At 41.6% G+C, this 24,102-nt stretch overlaps 2 protein-coding genes across 3 annotated transcripts; one reads left to right on the top strand and one right to left on the bottom strand.

The window, feature by feature from the left end:
- Positions 1–650: 650 nt before the first annotated feature.
- On the bottom strand, positions 651–10,300 carry slc12a9 (solute carrier family 12 member 9). Of its 2 annotated transcripts, XM_014969256.2 has the most exons (14): positions 9,945–10,300; positions 6,506–6,712; positions 6,238–6,372; positions 5,982–6,119; positions 5,590–5,892; positions 5,388–5,495; positions 5,113–5,224; positions 4,866–5,023; positions 4,707–4,789; positions 4,112–4,236; positions 3,803–3,995; positions 3,539–3,713; positions 1,916–2,062; positions 651–1,822 (listed from the first exon to the last, which is right to left on the bottom strand). In XM_014969256.2, the coding sequence occupies exons 1-14, from the start codon at positions 9,955–9,957 to the stop codon at positions 981–983; spliced, it is 2,739 nt and encodes a 912-aa protein (XP_014824742.1). In that variant the 5' UTR covers positions 9,958–10,300; the 3' UTR covers positions 651–980. The 2 variants fall into 2 exon arrangements, with proteins under 2 accessions (XP_014824742.1, XP_087868691.1); XM_088012565.1 differs by lacking the exon at positions 9,945–10,300 and having other exon boundaries at positions 6,506–9,931.
- A 1,494-nt stretch (positions 10,301–11,794) lies between these two features.
- Positions 11,795–23,531, top strand: gnb2 (guanine nucleotide binding protein (G protein), beta polypeptide 2). The gene is made up of 10 exons (XM_014969192.2): positions 11,795–12,639; positions 16,562–16,642; positions 16,752–16,790; positions 17,050–17,156; positions 17,793–17,856; positions 18,956–19,118; positions 19,500–19,566; positions 19,664–19,865; positions 20,280–20,496; positions 22,469–23,531. The coding sequence occupies exons 2-10, from the start codon at positions 16,586–16,588 to the stop codon at positions 22,573–22,575; spliced, it is 1,023 nt and encodes a 340-aa protein (XP_014824678.1). The 5' UTR covers positions 11,795–12,639; positions 16,562–16,585; the 3' UTR covers positions 22,576–23,531.
- The last annotated feature ends 571 nt before the right edge of the window (positions 23,532–24,102 follow it).

Below are 24,102 nucleotides of genomic sequence, written 5' to 3'. Positions count from 1 at the left end.
GCAGCTTTGGATTACGGTGGACTTGACAAAACACTAGCAGAGTATAGCAACTTAAATCAGCACTCACTGTAGAAACTTCAGCTACTTGGATTATGTGCCTCTCCACCGTTTCTACAGACTCTCTGACCAATGTGATGCATTGCTTCATGATGTGAGAACAGCATCTAAAACTGCATGTCATTCTGAGGTGAGGTGTGGTAATTTGCTTCCTTTGAGTCATTTTAAGCAGAAAAACACTCAGCGAAAAAAGAAAATACTTGAAGAATAACATAAAAATCTGTAAATTAATTGGAAGGAATGACAAATGTGTATTAAATGAAAGCCTAATCAATTAGTAGGGAATGCATAAAGCTTGAGAGGACAATCTATAACTGCAGTGGAGGGAGGAGAGAAAGACCCCAAACACACATCCAAGAAAGCAAAGCCGCTAGAAAGAACCGACCAATAACCAAATTATATACTTCTGGAATAAACTGAAAGGTTTAAAAGCTCAGAAGAGGCAATGAGAAGCTTAAAAGTTTGAAGACAGTTTGTTTGTGAAGAAAAAAAAAGACATTAAAGTGTAAGAACTAACTTCTCTGTGGACATTTAGCATACTGTCTTCAAGACGACATTTCTGGCTTCAAAGAGAAAAAACATATGAACATAAATGGTGTTTTAACATGTTTATTTCTCTCGGTGGTCCCTTGGAGACACAGTTTTGCAAAGAAGTTCTATCAAGAAAACTTATGACCTGGCTTAAGCACAAAGCCATGTCAAGTATATAAAGTAGGAATGTTTCCTATTAAACTTCAAGTGCTACTTGAATGTGGACTTTTTCCCCGAGCAAAGAAAAGAAAAATTCAGGTGGTAAAACAAATAAATACTGCAGAATAACATTCTTAAATAATATTAGATGCTGAATTGGTACTACTTAGCTTTAAGTAAACGGAGAACTAAGACTTTGTGATATTTACATCATCGAATGAGGGGAACTGTGCTCAGAGATCAGTGTACGTGACCGGGGTGACCCCGTGAATCAACAGCGTAGGTCCTAAACCTCTGGTCACTGCTTCCAGCTGAGACAAGTAGTGCTGTGACTGGTTTCGAGCAGCAGGGGGCCGAGGTAAATACAGGAAGCGCACGGCAGCCTGAGAGCTGTGCTCCATCAACATGCGGTTCACTGAAGACAGGAAGTCGTCGGATAAACCTGGCGTTGGCTCTTCGCAGCGCTCCCCCTCCGGCAGAGCATAGTGCTGCACCACGGAGTCCCACGGCACAATCTTGATGGACGCCCTGATCCTCAGCTTCCTCAGCAGCTCCCGAAACGACTCTTCATTGACCACCCAGCCCTGGTCAGAGGAGCCCGTCTCCACATTCAAGAAGATTCTCATTCTTGCGTGACGCCACTTGCTTGACATGTTGAGCACGCAGGCCATCTGCAGCAGGAACAGACTGCACACATCCTGGTAGTCCTGGTTGCCCGGCTGGAGCAGGTTGAGAGGCCACACGTCTATCGTCCGCTCCGACCCGTCCACTTTGCTGTCTTTGCCTTCTCCCTGCAGCTGGAAGAAGTATCTGCCAAGGCACACGTTTTTCTTCATTTTAATGGCGTCGGAAATAATGCCGACGTACTCGTCCGGCGACAGCCACCGGGGGCTCTCGACATGTCGGACAGGAGGGAAGTGGGCTTGGAGCGAAGGCAGGTCCACCCCAAAATTATATTCCTCCTCACTGCCTTTTCCCACAGATGAACGGCAGAAGGCAGAGTCCTGCAGGAAGAAATCGTCCGGAGTGCAGCTGTCGTAGAAACCCAGAATCAGGGTGTTGGGCTTCATGCCACCTTGGAGAAAGATGCGCAAACAATCAGACTCGGCACATGCAGGCAAAACAATGGAGATAATCAGTGTAGAGAGAAGGTTGGGGAAGCGTTTACCAAGTCCTGTGATGCGCAGCAGATGCTGTGTTCCCTGTCTGACTGAAGGAGACAGAGTGAGGTCTACGAAGGCCTTCACACCTAGTTTATCAACCAGACTCAGCCAAAAGTTGTACTGGGTCTGGACTGGGTCTGATGGCAGGGAGTCTGAAATACAAAGCATTTATTACAGCATGACCCCAATTAACAGAAATCATTTCCATTAAAGGGAATGAAGTTTGCTATACGGATACATTAAAGAAAATATGTTGAGTGGCACTAGTCCGACTTTCCTAGACAATGGTAACTTCCAGGTTCCTTTGAGATCATTGAAAATGACCACACTTTAAGTTATAGTATTTTATTCCATATTTTGCAGCTTGAGGACTAATAGGTTTGTGATCTCTGTCAATTTATTTGGCGTAATGACGAAATCTTAAGCAATACAATAAAACTTGATTTGCTATCAGCAGAACTGTTGCAAATTTTGTGTTTAGTTTATGATGAAATCAGAAAAAAATCTCCACTGATTAACATAACTAATAAATAATGTGTGAAAATGGAATAGTCTTAATGAATTTCACATAGATTGTTTACTTTGCATCAACAAAGGTAACCTGCAGTTTTGATAGCAGTAGGGTTGCAATGTAATTTCTAAAACACTAGGGGGCATAATTACAAAAACTGAAAATATAGCAAAAAAGAAAAAAAAGTAAAAAAGAGAAAGAAACTAGACTTAAAAAGTGCATTATTTCTATTACTGTATCTTATTGTCTTGAAGCATTTTCCTGGAGTTCATGGAGATAAAAATGATGACCCATTTAGGCTGAAATCAAGGATGACTCAATATTCACATGACTAACCCTCAGGTGCCGCAACGCTTCAGAGAAAACCTTTGTTGATATTTGCCATGCCAACAGCAGCACTGGGGAAAAGGGCAGATCCAACAGACGACCGCCGCCTATTGCAGTGCATGTAAACTTACGGACACCTACAGCCTCACCACGTCTTACTAAACCGGATCTGTTGCATGAGAACGAATGACAAAACCATCACATGCTGATGTACAACAGCAGTGGCATACTCCTAGGCACATGACTGGTCCACCCGCTGGGCGTGCTTAGCAAACGTATTCATAAATTTTCACATTGTTAATATTTTGTCACATTACAAACACAACAATGTATTTTGTGGAGATTTTAGGAGACAGACCGACACCGATTGGAAGGAAAAGCAAAGTTTGATAGAAAAGTTTCCAATTAAGTATTGAGTCAGGTGGCTGAACACAGAAGTGGGTTGGGCTTTTTGAAAACCAGGGAACGTTGTGTTTACACTTCCCAAATGTGAACTTCTTTGTGTTGGTCTGTCAGGTAGAATCCCTGTAAAAATCCATGAAAATGTGTGATATTGAAGTGACAAAAATTCAAAAGGTTCAAAGGAGATGAAACTATATAACTACATACCTTCCCACCAATAACAAAGACACAATTTCATTCTTACAGTACATCAAGGTGGGAGTGAAAGAATTACATTTTTGGAAAAACAAGATCATTTTAGCAAGGAATCACAACATGGTGGTAATTTCAGGGGTAAGCACTGTGAGATCTATGAAGAGGACATTACAGAACAAACACAGATAATTACCCAGATCTCCCAGCTGCACATGCCCCAACACATACAGTCCGCCCTTCTTCAGCTGGTTCACAAACAGAATGAGCTGGCAGGAGGAGCGCGGGTTGGACACCATCAGCAGGACTTGGGGCCTCCAGAACTTCACATGGTCTTTCCTCACATCCAGCATCAACAGATACTTACGCACCTACACGCACACACATCAGTGACAAAACAGAAACGACACGGCTATGGAGGGGAACATGCCTGAGTTCTGCACATGTTGCGTCCAGGTACCTGATGAAAAATGAGAGCCTGGCTGATGTAGCCCCAGCTGCTTGTGGGTGACCTGTAGTGGAGGAAAAGCAGCAGCAGTAGCAGCAGGACGATGCTGCCTGACGAATACACCGGGTTGATGACAAACATCATGACCAAACAGCTGAGGATCCCCAGCAGGCAGGTGTGCCACGAGAAGAGCTGAAAGGTTGGTCTGTTAAAACACAAGGGGGAAACAAGAAGAAACCCTGAAAACTGGATCCAGAGAGTCTGGAATCAAGGAAGCAAAAGAATATGAGAAGAGTCTTTGATAGGAAATGTATATTTTACCTGAAGTTTGGTGCAGATGCCCACTCCAGAGCCAGACAGGCCAGATCTACAGCAGCATAAGCAAGTAGGTAGAAGACTGTCACGAGACTCGCCACAGCATTCAGCTGCCCTGCAAACACCACACACTGACAGAAACATGGAAACAAAAATGGATTGAGTCTGAGAACCTGCTGTTTGCAGAGCAAAATGTAGAAATGGAAAACTGCAGTTCTTTGCAGCCATTGTATCAAAAAGAGACATACTATTACTTAAGGCTTTAATCAGAGCCTGCAAAAACAAAAAAGGGAAGGAATGAAAGAGAAGAGAAGGGACGGTTTGGACAAAAGAAAAAAGAGAGAAGGAGATAGATGAGGAAAGAAGGAAAAAAAGACCAGAAGAGAATGAAGGGAAATATAAGATAAGGAAGAAGTAAAAGAGACAATGCAGAAAGGAAGAAAAAAAAATCAAAAAGGTAGGAAGGACACATTTAGACAATAAGATAATAAAGTACACCTATTTTTCTATATTATTATCATCTTTTCAATATTTATGCAGATCTGAAAATGACAAAATAATTTTTTTTTTTTTAAATCCAAATTTAAGCTGCAGTACTGACCTGTGCCAGGCCCCAGGTGTACAGCACCGCCACCCACGGGTTCCCAGAGTTAGATGTGACCGTTGCCGGGGCCAACGGCAACCCTGAGAAGAAAACATTAACCCTCACATACAGGAAAGGGGCCGTGCTCAAAAAAAAAAAAAAAATCCTATAACTTACCAAAGAGATGATCCAGAGCAAGAGCGTGGAGAATGCGGGACGCTCCGATCATGGCGCACATCGCAGCTGACAGAGAGGCACAGTATATCCCAATAGTGACAAACGGCGGCCAGATGTTAATTCGCTGCAGGAAGCCGTAGTCTTGAATCAAGAGGGTCCTAAAACAGAATAAATCATGCATGATCCGCTTCTGTTTAACATAACTGAAGCTGGTAGGTTGTATGGTCAGGTATGGCAGCTGTGGCACCTGTCACACGTGGCGCTGACCAAGATGAAGAGGAGGACGTAGACGGTGAAGGTGTAGAAGACGGCGATGATGGTGCCTTTAGGGATGGAAATACTGGGAGTCTTCAGCTCACCTTCACACATACGTCGGGAAACGGCAAACATCTATGAACATGTTTATGCAGAGACTTGCAAAAGCAAAGCTTGCTTCAGCAAGTTCACTTTAATATCCTTAATGCAAAAATGACCTGATCCACTGTGATTGACATTAGAAACATAAAATAGTGAATTTGTAACCTGACATGTTGGCTCCAGCCATGATTCCAGTGCAGCTGGTGAACATGACAGCAAACACAGTGGCAAACGACATGACAGAGTTGGTGCTGTAGTCCAAAGAGTAACCGGCTGCACAAAAAAACATTTAAAGAAAAACCCAAAGAAAAGCTGCATTATTCGCCCTTCTTCACAAGCGTCAGCATTGCCGATAACCCTGACTCACAGCCTAGATTGTTCCTCAGGGTGGTGGCGCTGAAACCCGTGTAGCTGGCGTTGTAGCGGATCGTCTGGTTGCCGGGGCCCACGCGGGTGATGACGAAGTCTTTCGGCTTGACTGCCACAGTGCTGATGAAGACGGACAGCAGTGACACGGTGACCACCAGCAGGATGGCGAAGGCCGTGCGGGAGTAAATGTGGGCGCCCACCAGGCACACGAGGAGACAGAGCAGGAGCACCACGGAGGAGTACAGAACTGTGTACCAGTAGCCCTGAGGGAGAACCCGCAGCCCTCCGGATACAGACGACTCTGAAATAAATGGAATGACGGACCTCAATCCAGGTAGTCTGATGACTATCAAAAGTAGGTTTGGGATTTTAAGTGTGAACGCGACGTACCAGGATCTGCTCCGAAAACATCTAGGACGGCCTCCACAAGACCCAGGACGTACTCGCCGCACGCAAACACTTTGGCAAGAAAGAACATCAAACCGATGCTTCCGCCAAACTCGGGTCCCAAAGAGCGGCTGATCATGTCTAAAATCATTTCATTAAGGATTGTTTATTGGTAAGTGGCAGTAACTTATAAATGTGGGACAAATTATTAAAAGGAATAATTAAAAACCCACAATCTGTTCACAACTAGTAAGGATACAATACGCTCCACCGCCCTGAATGGCTCCGTTAGTGGAAATGGCACAGATCGACAGTACTGTGAGAGATATGATGGTGTAGGCGACGACCACCATTAAAAGACCCTGCAGTAACCCCGCGTGACCCACCACAAACCCTGCAAAACGGAGATCACATCACCACGACTGAGCAGAGCCCAAAATGCTTCACAAACAGCAAAACTAAACTGAACTCGCTTTTCTTTCCCCCCCCCCACTTCTCTAAATTATTTTTGAACCAGCGCCACACACCTGTCCTCAGAAACAATATGATGCTGAACATGGAGAGGATGGTCGGCACCATCACGCCAAAGAAGGTGTTCAGTCTGCGCGGGTCCTGAGCTGCTTTCCCGGAGCTGGAGTCCTGGGGGGAGTCCGACGCCGCGCCGCATGTCGCTGCGGTCAGGGTCAGCCCACAGACCCCCGAGGTGATGAGAGGGGAGCGTTCGTTTGGCATGGCTGCAAGAGAACGAATGAAACTCATCGCAGTGCTTCAAACGGACTCAAATCAAACCATTCTGAAACTGAAAAATTTGATAAAAACACCATGTGAAACATCACTAATTAAGTTCTCTGGCTAAAAAAAAAAAAAAAAAAGATTAACAATCAGTGAAAGAGATACTGCAACAAAATTCTGTGAGTGCAAAAAAAAATATCTGCAGGGAAGTCAGATGGATAAATATCGAACAGCTGTGATCATTGTGCCCTGAGGAGGCACAGCATTAAAAGCAGACATGGGTCTGTGATGGGAATCTCTTCATGGGCTGCAGGATATCAGAACATCGCAGTCAGTGAACAGTGTTCATTGTTCAGTCTCAAAATACATTTAATAAAAAGAAATAAAATGCTGCCATGCAACAAAGAGAAAAATATAAACAAGATTCAGAAAAAAAAAAAAAAACTCAAGTAAATGGACAAAATTAAAACAGCATCTGGCTAAAGGCCTTTAAGGGGAGCAGTTTAGACTTTGGTACATGTTGCTTTTTATTAGCATATAGTATAAATGTACTCATCTGAAGATTAAAGGTTCTCTACAATGGCTTGCAAAAGTAATCACATTGCAGCCACAAGCCTCGTTCGTTGGGGTTTCATCTGACAGAGGAGCACACACTAGTGTATGTCTGTGATGTTCCTCACATTCTCAATTGGATTTAGGTCTTGTCTTTGATTTAGCTTTATCCAGCTTCCTAGCTTCCCCATTCCTGCTGAAGAAAAGCATTCCCACAGCATGATGCAGCCATTACCATGGCTAAAAGTGGGAATGAAACTAGTATTTAACACAACCCATTTTTGGTCTCCATGTAGATCAAACTCAGTTTCATTTTGGGCCATAACAAAAATATGGATGTTCTTAAAGGGCTGGTTGCACCAGAATGGATTGATAAAACCCATTAAACTGGTAAATTATGAATCAATAGTTGTCCCTCCAGGATTCTGATTGTTTTTTAATCAAAATCACAGATTTTGTAGTGCTAAAATATTAGTGCATCATATTTGCACTAATATATGATGTTAAATGTGATTTTTTTTTAGTTAAACTCCATCCAGTTTGACTGAAATTGAAATATTTTGCAAAGAAGAATAGGCAAAAACTTCACTTTCTACTCCCAAGATATGCAAAGCTGCTTGAGACCTATAGCTGCATCAAAAGGTAGTTCTTTTTTCTTTTTCCTTTTGCAAAAACAAAAACCTGTAACCCATGCATTCTTTCCTTCTTACTCACATTCATCCACTCATTACTTGGTGTTGATTTATCTCAAAAATCCAAATAAAATCCATGGATACCATCGATTGGAGCATGATAAAAACGTGAAAGCCTTAAAAGATGTAGGATTAGTTTAGTCATTCATTAACAATACAGTATGCATTAATTTAATTTACAACAGCATGGTTCTGTATAGTTTAATAGCTGATGACAAACTAATAGATGTTTTACCATTTTATAAAATGTCGTTTGCTCTGTAGTAAAATAAACACCTTAAATTACTAAATTCTTTTGTCCAGTGGAAACATTTTTTCACAGCAGTTCCTCTTTTGAGGAGCGCTGCTCAGCTCATGACCGTCACTGCACTCCGGTGTTTAAAATATCCTCACATGTGTTCACATTCTGAACTTTAAAGCAATTCGTTGCACAAGATATTGCGTACTGCCCTTGAGAGGCCCCAAAGGAGAACCTGTGAGTCAAGCTTTCATGTTACGCTTCTTAATAAAGTCTTCCGCTCGCACTTGAGGTTTGGTATTCGCAGTCATCTGATTCGCAGCAGCTTGCTTGTTTTCACATGCAGCTTAAACCAGAAAGAGATCACCTCAGCAGAGCGCCACGCCTCGGATGTCCTATAACTCACTCATTTTTTTTGTTTTTTTCTGAAGGTTACCCTTTACGATCAGGTGAAATGCTCAATGAGTTGCTCAGCTAAAGGAATCACATGATGGGATAAGCAGACCCGGTCGTGAAGAGTGTGTAATCTCTCTGATAACAGTCTTCCTGTTTGCTTTTGGGACAACTGAGACACCGTCTTTATCACTTCATAATGTTTAGAATAGATATATTGAAAAAAAAAACTGTTTTTCAAGCTAAATAAAATAGTTTAACAACCAAAAAGTCTGGTAAAAAAAAAAAAAAAAAAAAAAAAAAAAAAAAAAAAGACTGAAAATGTTTCAGAAGTGTTTTTTTCAGCAGGATAAAACCCCGAAAACATACAGAGAGAACATTTCTCTTCTTCCACAGCTGTCTATGTCTCCAGAATCCTACAAAAGAAAAGAAACTGGATTTAGCTGAAGAGAAGAGAACATTAGACAGAACCCAGGACTCGGATTTTGAGACATTATGCTTAGATGAATGGTCAAAGATCTCCCTTTCTCTCCAAATGCTCCAGCCTTTGGGAATGTTAAAGGAGAAACATAGATGCAGCTCAAATGGGCATTAGGCAAAGTATAGACAGCAGAACTAGTAATTTTAACAATAGCAATTATTTCTCATCGTTAATAAATGGACTCAATCCAAAGTTTGATTCTACATCTTCAGTGTTATACTTTGCTCCTCTAATAAAAGATGAGTTTATTTAAGGTTTTCAAAAAGGGATGCCATAAATAACTGTAATTTTACAATGGGAGCTATGAGAGCTTCTTATGCAGTGATCTTTATCCATTTACATTCAGTTTTTTGTGTTGTTCGTGAATTAACTCGAAGGTGTACTGAGGCTCTCTGCCTCACTATGACCTATATCGTTTCAAAGGGGAAGTTATAGGCAGAAAGGTCTTCTTGCGTTTCCTTCCCTGTAGTGTGATGTTGCTGGGTTGCATGCTCCGCAGGAGGCTGTTAGTGACGCACTGAGCTTATGATGCAGCTGCAGACAGACCACATCTATCTGAAGGCCCTCTGTACCTCAGCGAGCTCCACTTCAACTTACCAAAATAAAACAACGCTTCCGTCACGTAAGAGACGTTGCGTGAAGGTGGAGCGACTGCGGCATAAATTAAAAAAAAAAAAAAAAAAAAAGTTAAAGCATTTTAAGAGGGCGAAAAGATGCAATGAAGACACTTGACGTCTTGTTTACGCTTCAGAAGTGAAGGTCAAGAAGTTACCGCTGCTCTAATGAGACAATTTCCCAGTCAGACAACAACATGCTGGATGTTTGCACCCTGGAACATCCGCAGAGGTCTCATAAAATAAACGTCTAAGCAGGCTTACCGCTCAGCTTCATCCACTTCCTGGCTGTTAGGGGCTTATTTCGGGGCTCCGCCGCTGATGCCGGTGTGCGCGCGCTGCTCGGCGGCGTCGAGGTGACGCTCTGGCAGGCAGAAGGCGACCACGACAGGCCGGTGACAGGAAGGGGCTCGGAGTTACCTCCGGACAGCGGGATGCTGTGTGAAATGTGCTGCCCAATAACAACACATCTGCCCCGTCACGCCTCGTGCCCCCTGTTATTTGTTACAAAGAGTCACGGGAGCGCAGAGACGGATGCCCATGTGACATCCGAAGGGGAGGACGAAAACATATCAAACACGAGTCAAGGTACTGCTGATGGGACATAACCCCGCCCCTAAAAATGTGCATTTTTCTTTATCACCACAAGAGGTCACTGTACAGTAACATGCACGGATCCCTGTAAACGGAATCTTTAAACTTTTCTTAAAATCTATTATTTTGTAACTATTACTTTAAAAGTTGTAATGCTATTCAACATTCTATAATTATTTCATTCAAAATGAGCACATGGGGTTCCTCAGTTTTGTTTTTTAATCCTCATTTCATTATCAAAAACCATGTAAGTTATTCCCGAAATCCAAATACCAACGTCAGAGATAAGTTTATGTCCATAGCACAAATGAAAACAGCCAAGTGCTTCATAGTCGAGCTGAATAAGTTATTTTACTTTTCTTCATGTTGAGCAAGGAATGTTCTGTGGAGATACAAACACAAAGACTAGGAAACACTAAACTAAAAGACAAACAGAATAATCAAGTGACACGAAACACAAATAATACCTTCAAGACAAAAAAAAAACTATCCATAAAACATTGGAATAAATAAAAACAAGAAACATGCTTAAGAAAAATAAAACAGATTAACAGTAGGTGAAAATATAAGTTTCAAGGGATCTGAAACTTGTCCGAGCAGCATCTACTTTATAATTTATCATTTTGGGCCTGCCAGAGGAAAAGCTTGATCACATTTACACATCAGTCTGTAATCAAACAACTTTAGTCGTGGTCATATTTGACTTTAAATCTATTTGCTGTACGGTTATTTTTTACATGTATTTCCATCCAGAATTGCTCTCATTGACTCCTTGGGTCACTCCGGCACACTTTGAATGTGATAGACTCTAACACTGCCATCTTGGAATATAGACAAACCATCAGGGAAGACAGAATTCACTGATCAAGTAACCCGGCCTTTCAATTCATTCAGCTGATCTTTAGCCACACAGTATTATTGAATCTGCCTGACCAAATGAGCAACTGCAGATCTTAACTCTGACTCACAGGGTTCTATACAGTAGCTGCTAAGGATGATCTGTCTTGGGATCTTGGGTCTTTGAGTGTTTCAAAGCATGTAGCTGGAACCAAAAATGTGTGGCACGCATATAATGTGAGCGCAACGTCCACAACACCATTTGTGATAGGAAACCAACACAGCACATCGTGAACACACCATCCTCACAGTACAACACGGTGGTGGCAGCAGCATCAGCAGGACAACGTCTCCAAACATATAGTGAGAGTGAGAATGGTCTAGTCAAAGTCAAGGGATAAATCCATGGAAAGATTTGAAAACTGATCTGCACGGACTCGTTCCAGTCAGTCAGTCTGACTGAATGACTAAACTTGTGTTGTTTTGGGGGGGGGATGGACAACAGTAATTCAGATGAAGCTGGTATTAGTCAATCCCACATAACGACAAAAACTAGTCGCTGCAAAAACGTTGACACAAGCATGAGGCCAAATCAAAATTCAAGTCAGAATTCAGAAACCATGTATAATTTTCATTGTAGCTATTAAAAATATTAAAATCATAATTATTGAATTATGTTTCAAATATTTTCTCAAGGGTAATATACAAATGAGTACATGAACAGCTAAGCTTTTCAGTTTTATTTACATTAAATGTGTAAAATGCATAGTGTGGATTGTCCCGCTTTTTTTTTTTGTCTTTATTTTTCTCTCTTCAAGTCTTTGTGTCAGGAAGTCTTATTGATTTCAGGAGGTCTGCTCGTTTCTCCTGATAGGAAAAAGACTACGTGAAACGAGACGTATTGATATATTGCTGCAAGGATTCACGCGTTTTTCACCTTATTGTTCATAGGTAGCGGTTTGCAGATTTTCCGTCGGTGCTTCGGCTCTGAGCAGCTGTCCTGCTGGAGTGTCGGAAGAGGGAGGGAGGAGGCAACCAGAGGGAGGAAGGAAACGGGGATAACGTCACGAAGACACGGAGTAAAACGGGCAGAGCAGCGGTTAATGGACGATCCTTGATGCGGGCCAGAGAAAGGAAAAACTGGAGCTAGTTCTTTTGATTTCCCCTCCCAGACAAAAAATGTTTTTCCTAACCTTCCGAACGTGAAAAGGTGCGACGCCGTCAGCAGAAAAGGGGCAAAAAAAGAGAAAAGAAAGTAAGAAAAAAGCGGCAGCAGATTTGATCAGTTCCTATATCTAGTTTTTTTTTTCTTTTTTCCTGGAGCTCCACCAAAAGCGGAGAAATGGAAATGTGTGGAGCCCTCCTGCGTTTGCCTGTTCACTGATCGTGATAACACGGAACTTTTTAAAGAAGGATCGTCCCCGAACTGCATCTTTAATGCGTGAAAAAGACACGTATTTCAACCCTTCACGGCATTTCGGAGACGTCGCTCTGAGTGTTTTTTGAAGCCCATCGGGAGAATTAACAGGTAGCCACCCTTTATTGAACGCCGTGGGTCAGCAGCCTGGTCTGCATTAAGATGGCTGGGCAGATTATTTTCGATCACATGTGGGCTATGGCCAAATGATTGCAGGTAGATTCGTGTTTGACGTTTTCAGATAGATATAAAAGGCATAGAGAGGCTGCGTATAACGGAGAGAGAGAGATGCAGTGCTGATGCATCCAGATACATTCCCCATGAAGAGCGGCTGTTTCTCTCCTGTTAGATTTTTATTTCTGGCCTGCATCTGCATGCTGCTGCTGCATACACATCCTTAGACATTTACATCTGGTCCATCAGAAAAGCAGCAGTCAAAAGGATCTGCACTGCTCTGCTCTCCAGCTGCAGATGTGACCACCCTGCTAGTCCAGCATCAGATCAGTGCACCCAGAGGGGTGGGGTCCCCTCAAGATCTCTGAATTCCTGTCATCTTGTGTTGGGTGTACGGCATGCTCTCACAGGCGAGACAGCCGAGGGAGGTAAAGCCTCCTCTGTGCTGCTCAGCAATGCATCAGCGCAGGAGGAATCTGCAGCGCAGCTCCACCGTGATCCGTCGGCCGGTTGACGCTCGCAAGCAGCTAACACACACACACACACACACACACACACACGCACACGCACACGCTCACTCACGCACACACAGAGCATCTGGCTGGAGTCAGCCAGGCCTGATCTCTGATGTGTTCCTCCTTTCTTTCTTCTCTTCATTGGCTAAACGAGCAGCTGTGCCAGGAGACTGAGACCTATGATGCACCCTCCATTGGCTTCCATTAGTGTTGTGTGATCCATCTGGTCGCAGGCCCCTCCAGGGAAATGTAGTCTACTATAGCTAAATGCTCTTCCTTGCAGTGTTGGTACTTTGTTGTGCGGGGCTCTCGTATTCTGGGTGGTTGCATGTATGTAAAGCGTGGAGCAGAGCTGGAGGAAGACGGTACCGGAACTGTAAGGAATGCTGTATTTGGGGCCCAGCTGGGCCAGACCTGTACATCTTAATGTCATCGGCTCACATCTGGGCATTAATATTTTCTATTGACATCAATAAAAAATCTAATACTAGTCATGAAAAGTGTTCATTTGAGCAGTGTTTAGGTGTAGGCATCGTGACACTCAGGCACCCCACTCTGTCTTTCCCACTTCATAAATCTTTTGCTTCAATGCCTAAACCTAACCTTAAATACAAGCCACATTGATAAATCTGAAAATTATGTATTGTTGGTGATCATATGCACGATCAAGAGAACTGGGACGGCTGAAAATAATGTCTTGCATGAACCGAATGTGGGGTCTTTGTTGAGTCTTAGGTTTACTCCATTTGACCCAAATGGAGTAAAGATGTTTCTTTCTTTTTTTTCCCCAAATAAAAGCATTTCCAGGGTACAACAGCGGACCCCCTAAACCACTTTACAGATCTGTAAGCCTAACCATGTCCTAGGTTTCTTAAAAAGCTATGACTGGTTGGTGCATGTGCAGTAGAAATCCTGTCCACATTCTCTTTGTGTTAGCAGCTGTGCAAAAGATCACAAACATTATTTAACAATTTGTGGATGTAATTTGTAAGACTAGCTAGGGTTAGCTGTTGGAGCATAAAAGCAAACAGTACATAAAAAAATAACTGACACAAAAGGCCTGAGAAAAACTCTCGACACTGAATACTTTATGAGAACTGGATAGTAAAGCATAACTAAGCCTGTCATGATAACTGATAAGTCGTCCCATGAGGTTTTGCGATAAACAAAAATGTTGTTTTGAGACAATTGTCAAAAAAACCTAATGGTAATGGCATAACAATGCAAGAATGCATTCTCAAAGATCAATAAACTTTAAATTCTAATGAACATGTAGCGCTGAAAATTGAAGACGTTTTAAATATCCAAAATAAATAAACAAAACAAGAAATAAGATGAATTATGAAGTCTCAGAAATGTCCATCAAAAAAGAGCTCATTGAGACCAAAGCACCAGACTGAAGACTTTTATTATCCAGTTTTAGGTGGAAAAAGAGAGAAAAGAGAAAAACAATAAATCATACAAATGGAAATTATTGTGCTGCCTTTAATTTATCATCCAATTAATTGATTTATTCTGACAGGCCTATATATGCATGTCTTGGCATGCAGTACTTTAGTACCTTCATTTTAATACACATTCTACGCCGAACAAGATATTCGGACTGTTGGGTGGAGTCTCAGGCGACCTGACAAAGTTTTTCTAAAACCCAAATATTACAGTAAAATAAAAATAATGGCCTTTCACATTTTATTGACGACACAGGAACGCATCATGAAATACATTTTAGGGCAAATTGAGCTCAGCCAATTAACTGATCCTAAACTAACACAGTTACTTATTGAGCTCTTTGGTAAAATGAATAAGCAACCTCTGAGTGAAGCTCATCGCCCCTCAGTAACCATAGCAACAGCAACAACATCAACCGAGTTTTACCTTTACTTAAATTAAACACATCACTGAATGTGTTCCTTCTTGACCATCACAGCATTCATGTAGCAGTATTTATTAAATAAATACCAGAAAGTAAGCAAAGGAAACAATGTTATTTATAAAAAATATACTCGTGGTACATTTTAGATGGGCCACCAGATCTCATGGTATCTAAATGGCACAGTACTTCTCCATTTAAGTCAAATTTACCCGGCAAAGCATCAAGTAGTCGCCTCATGCTTGACACCAAGTGTCTATGTTTGACACTTTGAAGGAAGACAGGAATTTTCATATTTTTCTTTGACAAAATGAAAAATTCTCATCCAGAAGAAGTTTTTGCCACTTTTTAAACATCTATGTACAAACCATTAATAGGGTTACAGCAAGGTTGCATGATAATTATTAAAATAAAATCACATAATATCCTTACCTTTCCCTAAAACACTGAACTCGTCTTCTCTCCTCGTCTAATAAAGCTAATAGTTGGATCTAAAAGTCACACCTCTGAAGTGTTTCAATGCAGACTCAGCGGCCGGCTTAATTAATTTTGGTTGAAAACATGCGTAAACAAATTTATTCATAGTTACTTTCAACTTTTACCAGTGAGTAAAGTTTGCACGTTGTCAATTTAAAACAATTTACATTTCTTTAAATATTTAAAGTGAATTTAAAGCTAAATCCATTCGTAGTAAATGTAGCTGCAAGTAGGAAGTTTCAAGGTACATCGTTTCTGTGAGAAGCTAAACATTGTGGGCGCCCCCTGCTGGCCTGGAGGACCGTTTGCCTTGGGCTGGCTCTGACAGGGACGATGTTAGCCAGTTTAAAAACGCGACCATTGTTGAAGAGATGAAGTGGCGTTTACTGTATGTTGATGGAGGGTCTCTCCTATGGCGGGACACCAGGATTATCATGAGGTCTGACTGACATGTGCGCTTCAAAGGGAACGTTCACCATTTATCTGCTGCCTGGTAATGAAACTGGCAGCTGAGTAGTAGCTTAGTCATTACAGATTATTCTCCCCTGTTAAACCAGACATGGTTTTGCCCTCATAAACAGATTACAAGTGTTTTCCTCACAGTGGCTTCAGTAAACCTCAGAGATTAAAGTGTGTGCTTCGATTTGAGTATTTATATCCACAAATTGGGTGCAAAAAGTGCTTTAAATAAAGATTATTTTAAAAATTCTAATTGTTTGATATTTAATTAAGATGACCACTGGATTACCGGATTAAGAGAATATTGAACTATGCATATCCCAGATGGGATTTAATCATATGCATGGTCAGAGTATACCTGCTTATCTCCTCTTAGGGGTGGGAAAGGGAAGGCTGGCTTTGAACCAGCCTCAGCTGTCACCAGGCAGGAAGCTCAGCGGACATAAGCAAACGGTCATCAGCTGTCGCTACCCTGAAACACCTTTGATCGTATTTAAGGCAATGTTTTATGAAAGTACAGTTGTTCTCTAACCAACAGGTTAAAGCTAGGAAAACATACAAAATGAGCGAGCTGGAGCAGCTTCGTCAGGAGGCCGAGCAGCTGAGGAACCAGATAAGGGTAAGTCATAATTTGAGAGCAAAGAAGTTCCACTTTAAGATAAAAAAAAAACTCGATCTTAAAGTGCGACGTCCTGTCTTGTCCTCTCCTGTGATGCTGTGCTCATTAGGATGCCAGGAAAGCTTGTGGCGATTCAACACTCACCCAGGTAAACGGCACTGAGAACCCGGCCCACTAAATGGTAACTGGACTGAATTCATATGGTGATTTTCTTGAAGTTCCTTCAACGTGTGGCAAGAGGAAACTGGAATCGAACCTACAATTTTCAGACTGCAAGAAAACTACCTACTGATCCTGCAGTCACTGCCAAACAAACTGTTAACATGTGATAATTGTAATGAGTTTATGAGCAAACATAATTAAACCCAACAAAATAAAGCTCACGGAAATCTTGTTTTCTCTTTTAGATGGCTGCTAGTTTAGATCCCGTTGGCCGGATCCAGATGCGGACAAGACGCACCCTTCGTGGACACCTGGCCAAGATCTACGCCATGCACTGGGCAACAGACTCAAAGTGGGACTCCAATACAGACACCTTCCACGTTCTGCACATTGTTCTTTTCTTAGCGAAATTGTTTCAATTCAGCCACACTAGATGTTTTTGAACAGCACGTCTCTGAATCTCTATAGTCTGGACCTGGGAAATATCAAAACTTTCATTTTTGGGTCTTTTTTTTTTTTTGAGTCATTCAGATGTAAATTTGCACCTAAACATCTAAAATTGTGTTATGCCGCAAGACTGGCTTAGGGTTGAGCTTATTTGGATTGTCCGGATCTCGCAGTAATCAGACATGGCTAAATTATGATAGTTATCACAGTTGATTTATGATTTAACAACAGAGGCAGTTACGTTTTAGGATAGGGCAAAAACATTTTTAAAAGAAAAAAAACACTGCTTTTTGCAATTGTTCAGATCGTTTGTAAAAATTGGTTTGATAATCTGAAGTATTTAACTGCGATGAAAAATTGGCAAAACCCAAATATGTGCATTGTGTAAGGGAGGAAGACGGGTGATTAAAACATGGAGGTTTTAACAATAGCAGGTCTGATGTAGTCATGAGTAAATACTGGGGTAGCTGTGATCCAACATCCAGACTGGGATTTATCTAGATTTGTGTTTCCAAACCTTTGCTTTCTGTTGCTTCTGCAGGCTTCTGGTTAGTGCCTCTCAGGACGGGAAGCTGATTGTGTGGGACAGCTACACCACTAACAAGGTAAAGTCAGTAAAAATTCTGCTCTCATGAGGTCACAACTCGTCTGGACGAGAAGTTGAGTTGAGTGACTCAGCCCAGCTTCCAGACAACAATTGCAAATGATCTAATGTAACATTTACAGTCGCTTCAGTGGAGATTTCCTGCTGTTAGAGGATTTTTATGCATTTTCCCCTCTAACCACAGCATCGGGCGACATTTGTGCCTTGGAAAAGATTTGCAGGTCGTTTTATATAAGTGGAAACTTAAATGTCTTGTTACCTTCTGAGTTTTATGCTTTTCTCTCCTGTATAGTGTCCTTTATAGTGTTTCTTTACGCCAATGTTTGCGTAAAGAAACATTGGCTTTGCGACACATGAAGTAAAACTTGTTTCTCATACTTTTTACACTATTCCATTGATCTCTGACCTCCTTTTTGAGAGGGGAAACTTGGTAGGGTGAATATTTTACAAGAAGGAAAAGAGACTATTGTACAAAATAAGGAACAGTTCTTTTTAAGCCTACACAGTTTGCAGAAGTTTTCATATCCCTTGCACTTTTTCAGATTTTCTAGAAATATAATTATATACTTAGTTACATGGTTTTGGAAGCTTTTTTTTTTTTTTAAACTTGTTTAACCATAGGAATGGTGTCAAAGTGATGTGCACTGTTAGTTTTCCTACAGTGATTTGAATGGAGGACATAAAGTTTAATTGTGGCCTCATCCAAGCAGAGCACCTTGTTTCACTCGTTGCTAAATTTAAACCAGTCCAGATTGTTGAAAACTTCATTTACTAATAGGTGACTCACTGGACTTCAATGAGTGGCATCAGATTAAAAGGGGCTGGATAAACCACACTTCCAAGATTTTTATCTGCAAGACATTTTTGAAAAACGCAGTTACTGCTTTGTGCTAGTCTATTACATAAATATCAATTTATGTCTCAGTTTTTTTGCTGCTTTGAGGATTAAAAAAAAAAAAAAAAAGGTTCAAGTGATATGGATATTTTTGCAAGGCCGTTTCTAAATATGGCTGCACACATCATGACTCCTTCATACCGACTCCTTTCTGCGATGACGTTGAGAGTTTGCATTTCGTCACACGATGCGTCTTCCTTCTCAGATACACGCCATCCCCCTGCGCTCCTCCTGGGTAATGACCTGTGCGTACGCCCCCTCTGGGAACTACGTGGCCTGCGGAGGCCTGGACAACATCTGCTCCATCTACTGCTTAAAAACACGCGAAGGCAACGTGAGGGTCAGCAGAGAGCTACCTGGACACACAGGTGAAACTTACCTCGACAGGAAGCCCAAAATGATTCGCTACCCTGCCGGATTAACGTTTAAAGTCGTATTTTACCAACACGATTCTTCTGGCTGGAAGAATCCGGTCAACATCTCGATTTCACTCCGATAGGGGATCTGGAAGGGAGGAAGGGATTTTCTTTTGAGATATTCTTTGTCTCATTTCTAATCAGAAACCACGTTCTTGATTAAATTAATATTTTACCTCTAAATTTGCCAGGGCCGTGAATATTTTGGGTTTAATCTGGAACATTGCACCATCAAAAGAAGTGGCAGGCCTACCACAGTTACTCCAGGAGGGCATGAGTGACTCAAACGAAAGAACTGTAAAGATGACGCCCCTCTTCTCTCCGTTACCCCAGGTTACCTTTCGTGTTGCCGTTTTATTGATGACAATCAAATCATCACGAGTTCAGGAGACACCACCTGGTGAGTCTGACAAGTCAAAACCATGAACTTTTGCAGGGCAAACATGTCCTCCGGAGCGGCCCGCTGTTGACAGACTCTTTTTGCCCTTTGCCCCCAGCGCGCTGTGGGACATCGAGACGAGTCAGCAGACCACGGTATTCTCGGGCCACACCGGCGACGTCATGAGTCTCTCCCTGTCGCCCGACCTCCGCACCTTCGTCTCAGGAGCCTGCGACGCTTCGGCCAAACTGTGGGACATCAGGGACAGCATGTGCCGACAGACCTTTACGGGGCACGAGTCGGACATCAACGCCAGCTGTGTGAGTGCACCAGCCAAACGTAACACAACACGGCTTCCGGTTCTCTTGTTCCTTCTCTGCCTGTGCGGATCTATGGATCTATGCAGATCACAGTGAAGATACTCGCGATAAACGAGTCTTGAAAGCTCTTCACATTTTGTCACGGTGCATCTGCAATCTTTCTTTTATTAGGATTCTGTGTATTAGACCAACACCAAGGAGAAAACAATCTGAAGTGGAAGAAAAATGAAAGAGATGTAGTTGGGCGTCTGTGCTTTCAGGAGACGTACAGCAGAGAGACATTTTGTTAAAAACGATCAGATCAGATGAGACACAAACATAACAGATTCCTATAAAAGCACCTAGTACATATGGGAGCCTATTTATTGCTGCTTTTGCAAGAACTCCCTTCTTATCCATCACTTCTTTTCCCAGTTCTTCCCCAACGGAAGCGCCTTCGCCACAGGCTCCGACGACGCCACCTGCAGGCTGTTTGACCTGCGTGCCGATCAGGAGCTCAGCATCTACTGCCACGACAACATCATCTGTGGAATCACCTCCGTGGCTTTCTCTCGCTCCGGCCGTCTGCTGCTGGCCGGCTACGACGACTTCAACTGCAACATTTGGGATGCCATGAAGGGAGACAGAGCAGGTGGGCCACAAATCAGATTAGCCGTTAGTGCGACACACCGCATTGCTGATGTAGCAGCTTAAATGTCGGCTGGTTTTTCTGAAAGATTTGTCCTAAAGAAGTTAGTTTATTGTGATAAATTCAGCCTCATGGTCGGAAACAGGGTGCATGATGCATTTAATATGAAGAAGTTGCACACCTGCAAAGGTCTCACTTCTGCAAGATGGTGACAGATTATATAACGAACACAGTTCTGAGTTGTTGTGACTTTAAAAACAAACTACTATTCCTTAAAAATAAGTACAAACACTCTAAACATTAGATGTTTATCTAATTTTTTCAACAAGGCATTTTGCTGCCGCATTAAAAGTTTTATGTGTGTCATGACTGTAATGCAGATTTACACAATGCTGCTATTCCTGCAGATTAAACGAGGCAGCCTTAGTGACGTGTACCTGCAAAACCTTAAACTATGTCACAGTTTCCATTTATCATCATTGTTAAGTTTCAGAAATATTTGTGTGGAAGCAGCTGGAAACAATGTTTAAAATCCCTGTTACGTCCACCAGGCTCGTTTGATGGGGTAACATTAAAAGGAGACCACACAAGGATTTAGTAACTTAATGAAAATAGAATTTATTAAATTATATTAAAGAAATAACCCTGAAAAAAGAATACCTGAAATGAGAAACCAAAATAGATTAAAGCAGAACCTATAATTGACCAGAAATAAGCAAATGCTAAACAAACCTAACAAATCTCAACCAAAAGATACAAACCAAACCAAATGGGGGTCTGAGGAGAGAGAAGGAAAAAGCCTTCCTGACTGCTGCATGCCTGGCAGTTTTAAAGCTGCAGAACACCAATCAGGGCAACATGCATCACCTGCAGAGACATGTCTGCAGAACCCTAAAAGGAAAAAAGGGCAGAGACCCACTGAAGCCGTAACATCACACATATAATAACATAAAAGAGTCATTTTTAACATAATGCAATGACATGCAAGTAATGTAACAAGTGAACGACTTTTTGTGTAACATTAAAAGCTTTGAAAATGTAAGATTACTTAAACAGGACCACATTTGTGCAAACAGGTGTAAGAGGTGGCATCTTATTCTCAAATGACACATATTATATAAAAGTGTAATTATATTTCTAAGAGCCAATTAATTAGTTGTGTGATAAAAATTTAATTTATAGTTTTATTTGCCAAGTTGTGTAATTGCTTAATTTCATTTATGGAGGAAATCACTGTGATGTGCAGCTAGTAGCTGGTGGAGGTCAGGAAGACAGATTTACAAAGGATGTGTTTCATAGTATGTTGATAAAATATTACGCTGCTGTAAAAAAGTTAATTACATTTTTTGGTTTTTTTGCACTTAAACTTGCTGAAATGGTTACGTTATCGGCGAGTATTGCCCGTTATTGATTCTGTAGTTACTACACACAAAAAAAAGAAAGAAAAAAAAAATCTTCACAACAAGCAACTTTTTTTTTAACCCTTTCATACATGAATTATGATCCATTGTGTCAGGATTTTTTTTCTTCAATTTTTTATTTTTATTTTCTTAAGGCATTAAAAAAAAAAAAAGGTAGGATTTTATTTTTTATTTTTAGGTGATCAATTGCAATTTTCTCCAAATACAAAGTTGTTATTTGAAAAATTGTTCTTTAGGGGTTATCTGGTGTCAATATTTTTTTTTACCTGCAAGAGTCGTTTGCAGTAGAAGGAGGGACCGGGTCGGTCGGCATGGCTTTTTTGTCTGTCGGCCATATTGGATTTAACAAAAATAATTTCTTGCATTTGCAGCTGATGGCCAGTAGTTGATAGTGTATTTTATGATGCATTAGTGTCCACTTCAGTGGTCTGTGTGCATTTATAACATACAAATCCACAAGAAAATGGCTTTTAGAAAGCTGTCCACTGTAGTGACCACTATGCATGAAAGGGTTCGTGTGTGTGTGTGTGTGTGTGTGTGTGTCCACCCTACAGGAGTCCTGGCTGGCCATGACAATCGTGTGAGCTGTCTGGGTGTGACGGACGACGGCATGGCGGCATGCACCGGATCCTGGGACAGCTTCCTTAAGATATGGAACTGAGCCATGCACGTCAGCAGGAACCACGTGCACGCCCAGCATCCCTGCACACACACACACACACACACACACGCACGCACACCACCCTCCCGGCACTCCTCCTCCCACCGATGCTGTATTTAAGATTTAACAGCCAAACTGCAACATTTTACTGTACATATTATGAACAACGTAGGTGAGAGTTTACCCACACGCCCCCTGATTCCACAAGGCTTTGAATACAAGAAGAAATGAAATCTGAACACATGCCTACATCACACACACTACTGAGTAAGATGCACAGCAGCACACAAAACCCGTTTATATCAAACGTGACCAAATACAGCTGAAACTTCAGCTGCTTGAATAAAAAACAAACAAAAAACCAACTCAAGATTCACTGTTACCTGAAGCCTTTTAAACACATCTAACACTCCTAATTCACACACAGCTCTCCTGAGAGACACTGCTCCTCCAGAAGAAGAGCGGGAGACGAGCCCGCCGGATGATTCTGCCTTTGTTTACAATGAAACTCAACACGCGCTTCATGTTCCTTTCCATACCGTTTCGGCATCACACGACTTCAGCGACGCTGGCGTGAAGGAAGAGTCCCACAAGTGCATAAACGCTTCACCGACATGCTGTACGGGTCATGTGGTCACATTTTATAGCTCTGTACGTCTCACACGCTAGTTTTTAAGTTCATGTTTGCTCCCTTTTCTTGCTTTTTTTTTTTTTTTTTTTTTTTTTTTTTAGCTTGTGTTTCATTCATGGTTTCCCTGTGTGCCTCAGATACACTGAAAATTAGATAATTATCAGGTAATTCCAAATGATCTTGGAGAAAAGAGGGACAAATTACAACATACAGAAACGCATCCAGTGTCAGAAGCCAGTTTTCAAACTTTGACTTTGTCATTGATTATTTGGAAATTACCATGGAGTAATTGTACATAATACTAATAAATAATAGCCTCTCCTGATGCCTTTTGTGGGTTTTTTTTTCCCAAAAGCTGCAGATGGGATACCACAATTACTGTGTTGAATGCTGAGTTTTTAATTCTTGGATCAAATAAACCCATACATTTTTTTTCCTGGACTGTTATTGTCTTCAGCCACAAGGGGGTGCTGCAGTCCACTTTGGAACAGATTTAAAATGAAGTTACAAGCCATCCCATGATTGGACCTCTTTGTACGGGATTCCTACTCAGTCCATGTAAAAAAGTATGAATGAATATTTACCTTGAATATTCATCTTCATTTTAAAATAGAACAAAGTTCCCTATGACTGCATTTATGCAGTCATTCCCTATGTAGACGAGAGGATGTTGATGTGGAGGAAATGTTTTTGGAGGCGTGATCAACCTGTGTGGTTGAGGTTAATCTTTGTGGTCAGTTTTAAATGTAGAAATTGGAGGGGAAAAAACAACACGTTCCATCAGGAGTGGAAGAAAAGACAGGAGGAAAAACAAGGAGGAAGAACCAAAGTAGAAGTTAAGAAATGTAAAAAAAGAAAAAGGAAATGGCACAAAGATGGAAGGAAGGCAGAAAGAA

This window comes from Poecilia mexicana, unplaced genomic scaffold, assembly GCF_051168715.1.
Source record: "Poecilia mexicana isolate PSO_F unplaced genomic scaffold, ASM5116871v1 scaffold_14, whole genome shotgun sequence".
Classification (NCBI taxonomy): Eukaryota; Metazoa; Chordata; class Actinopteri; order Cyprinodontiformes; family Poeciliidae; genus Poecilia; species Poecilia mexicana.
This window is presented reverse-complemented; position numbering and strand designations above follow the sequence as displayed.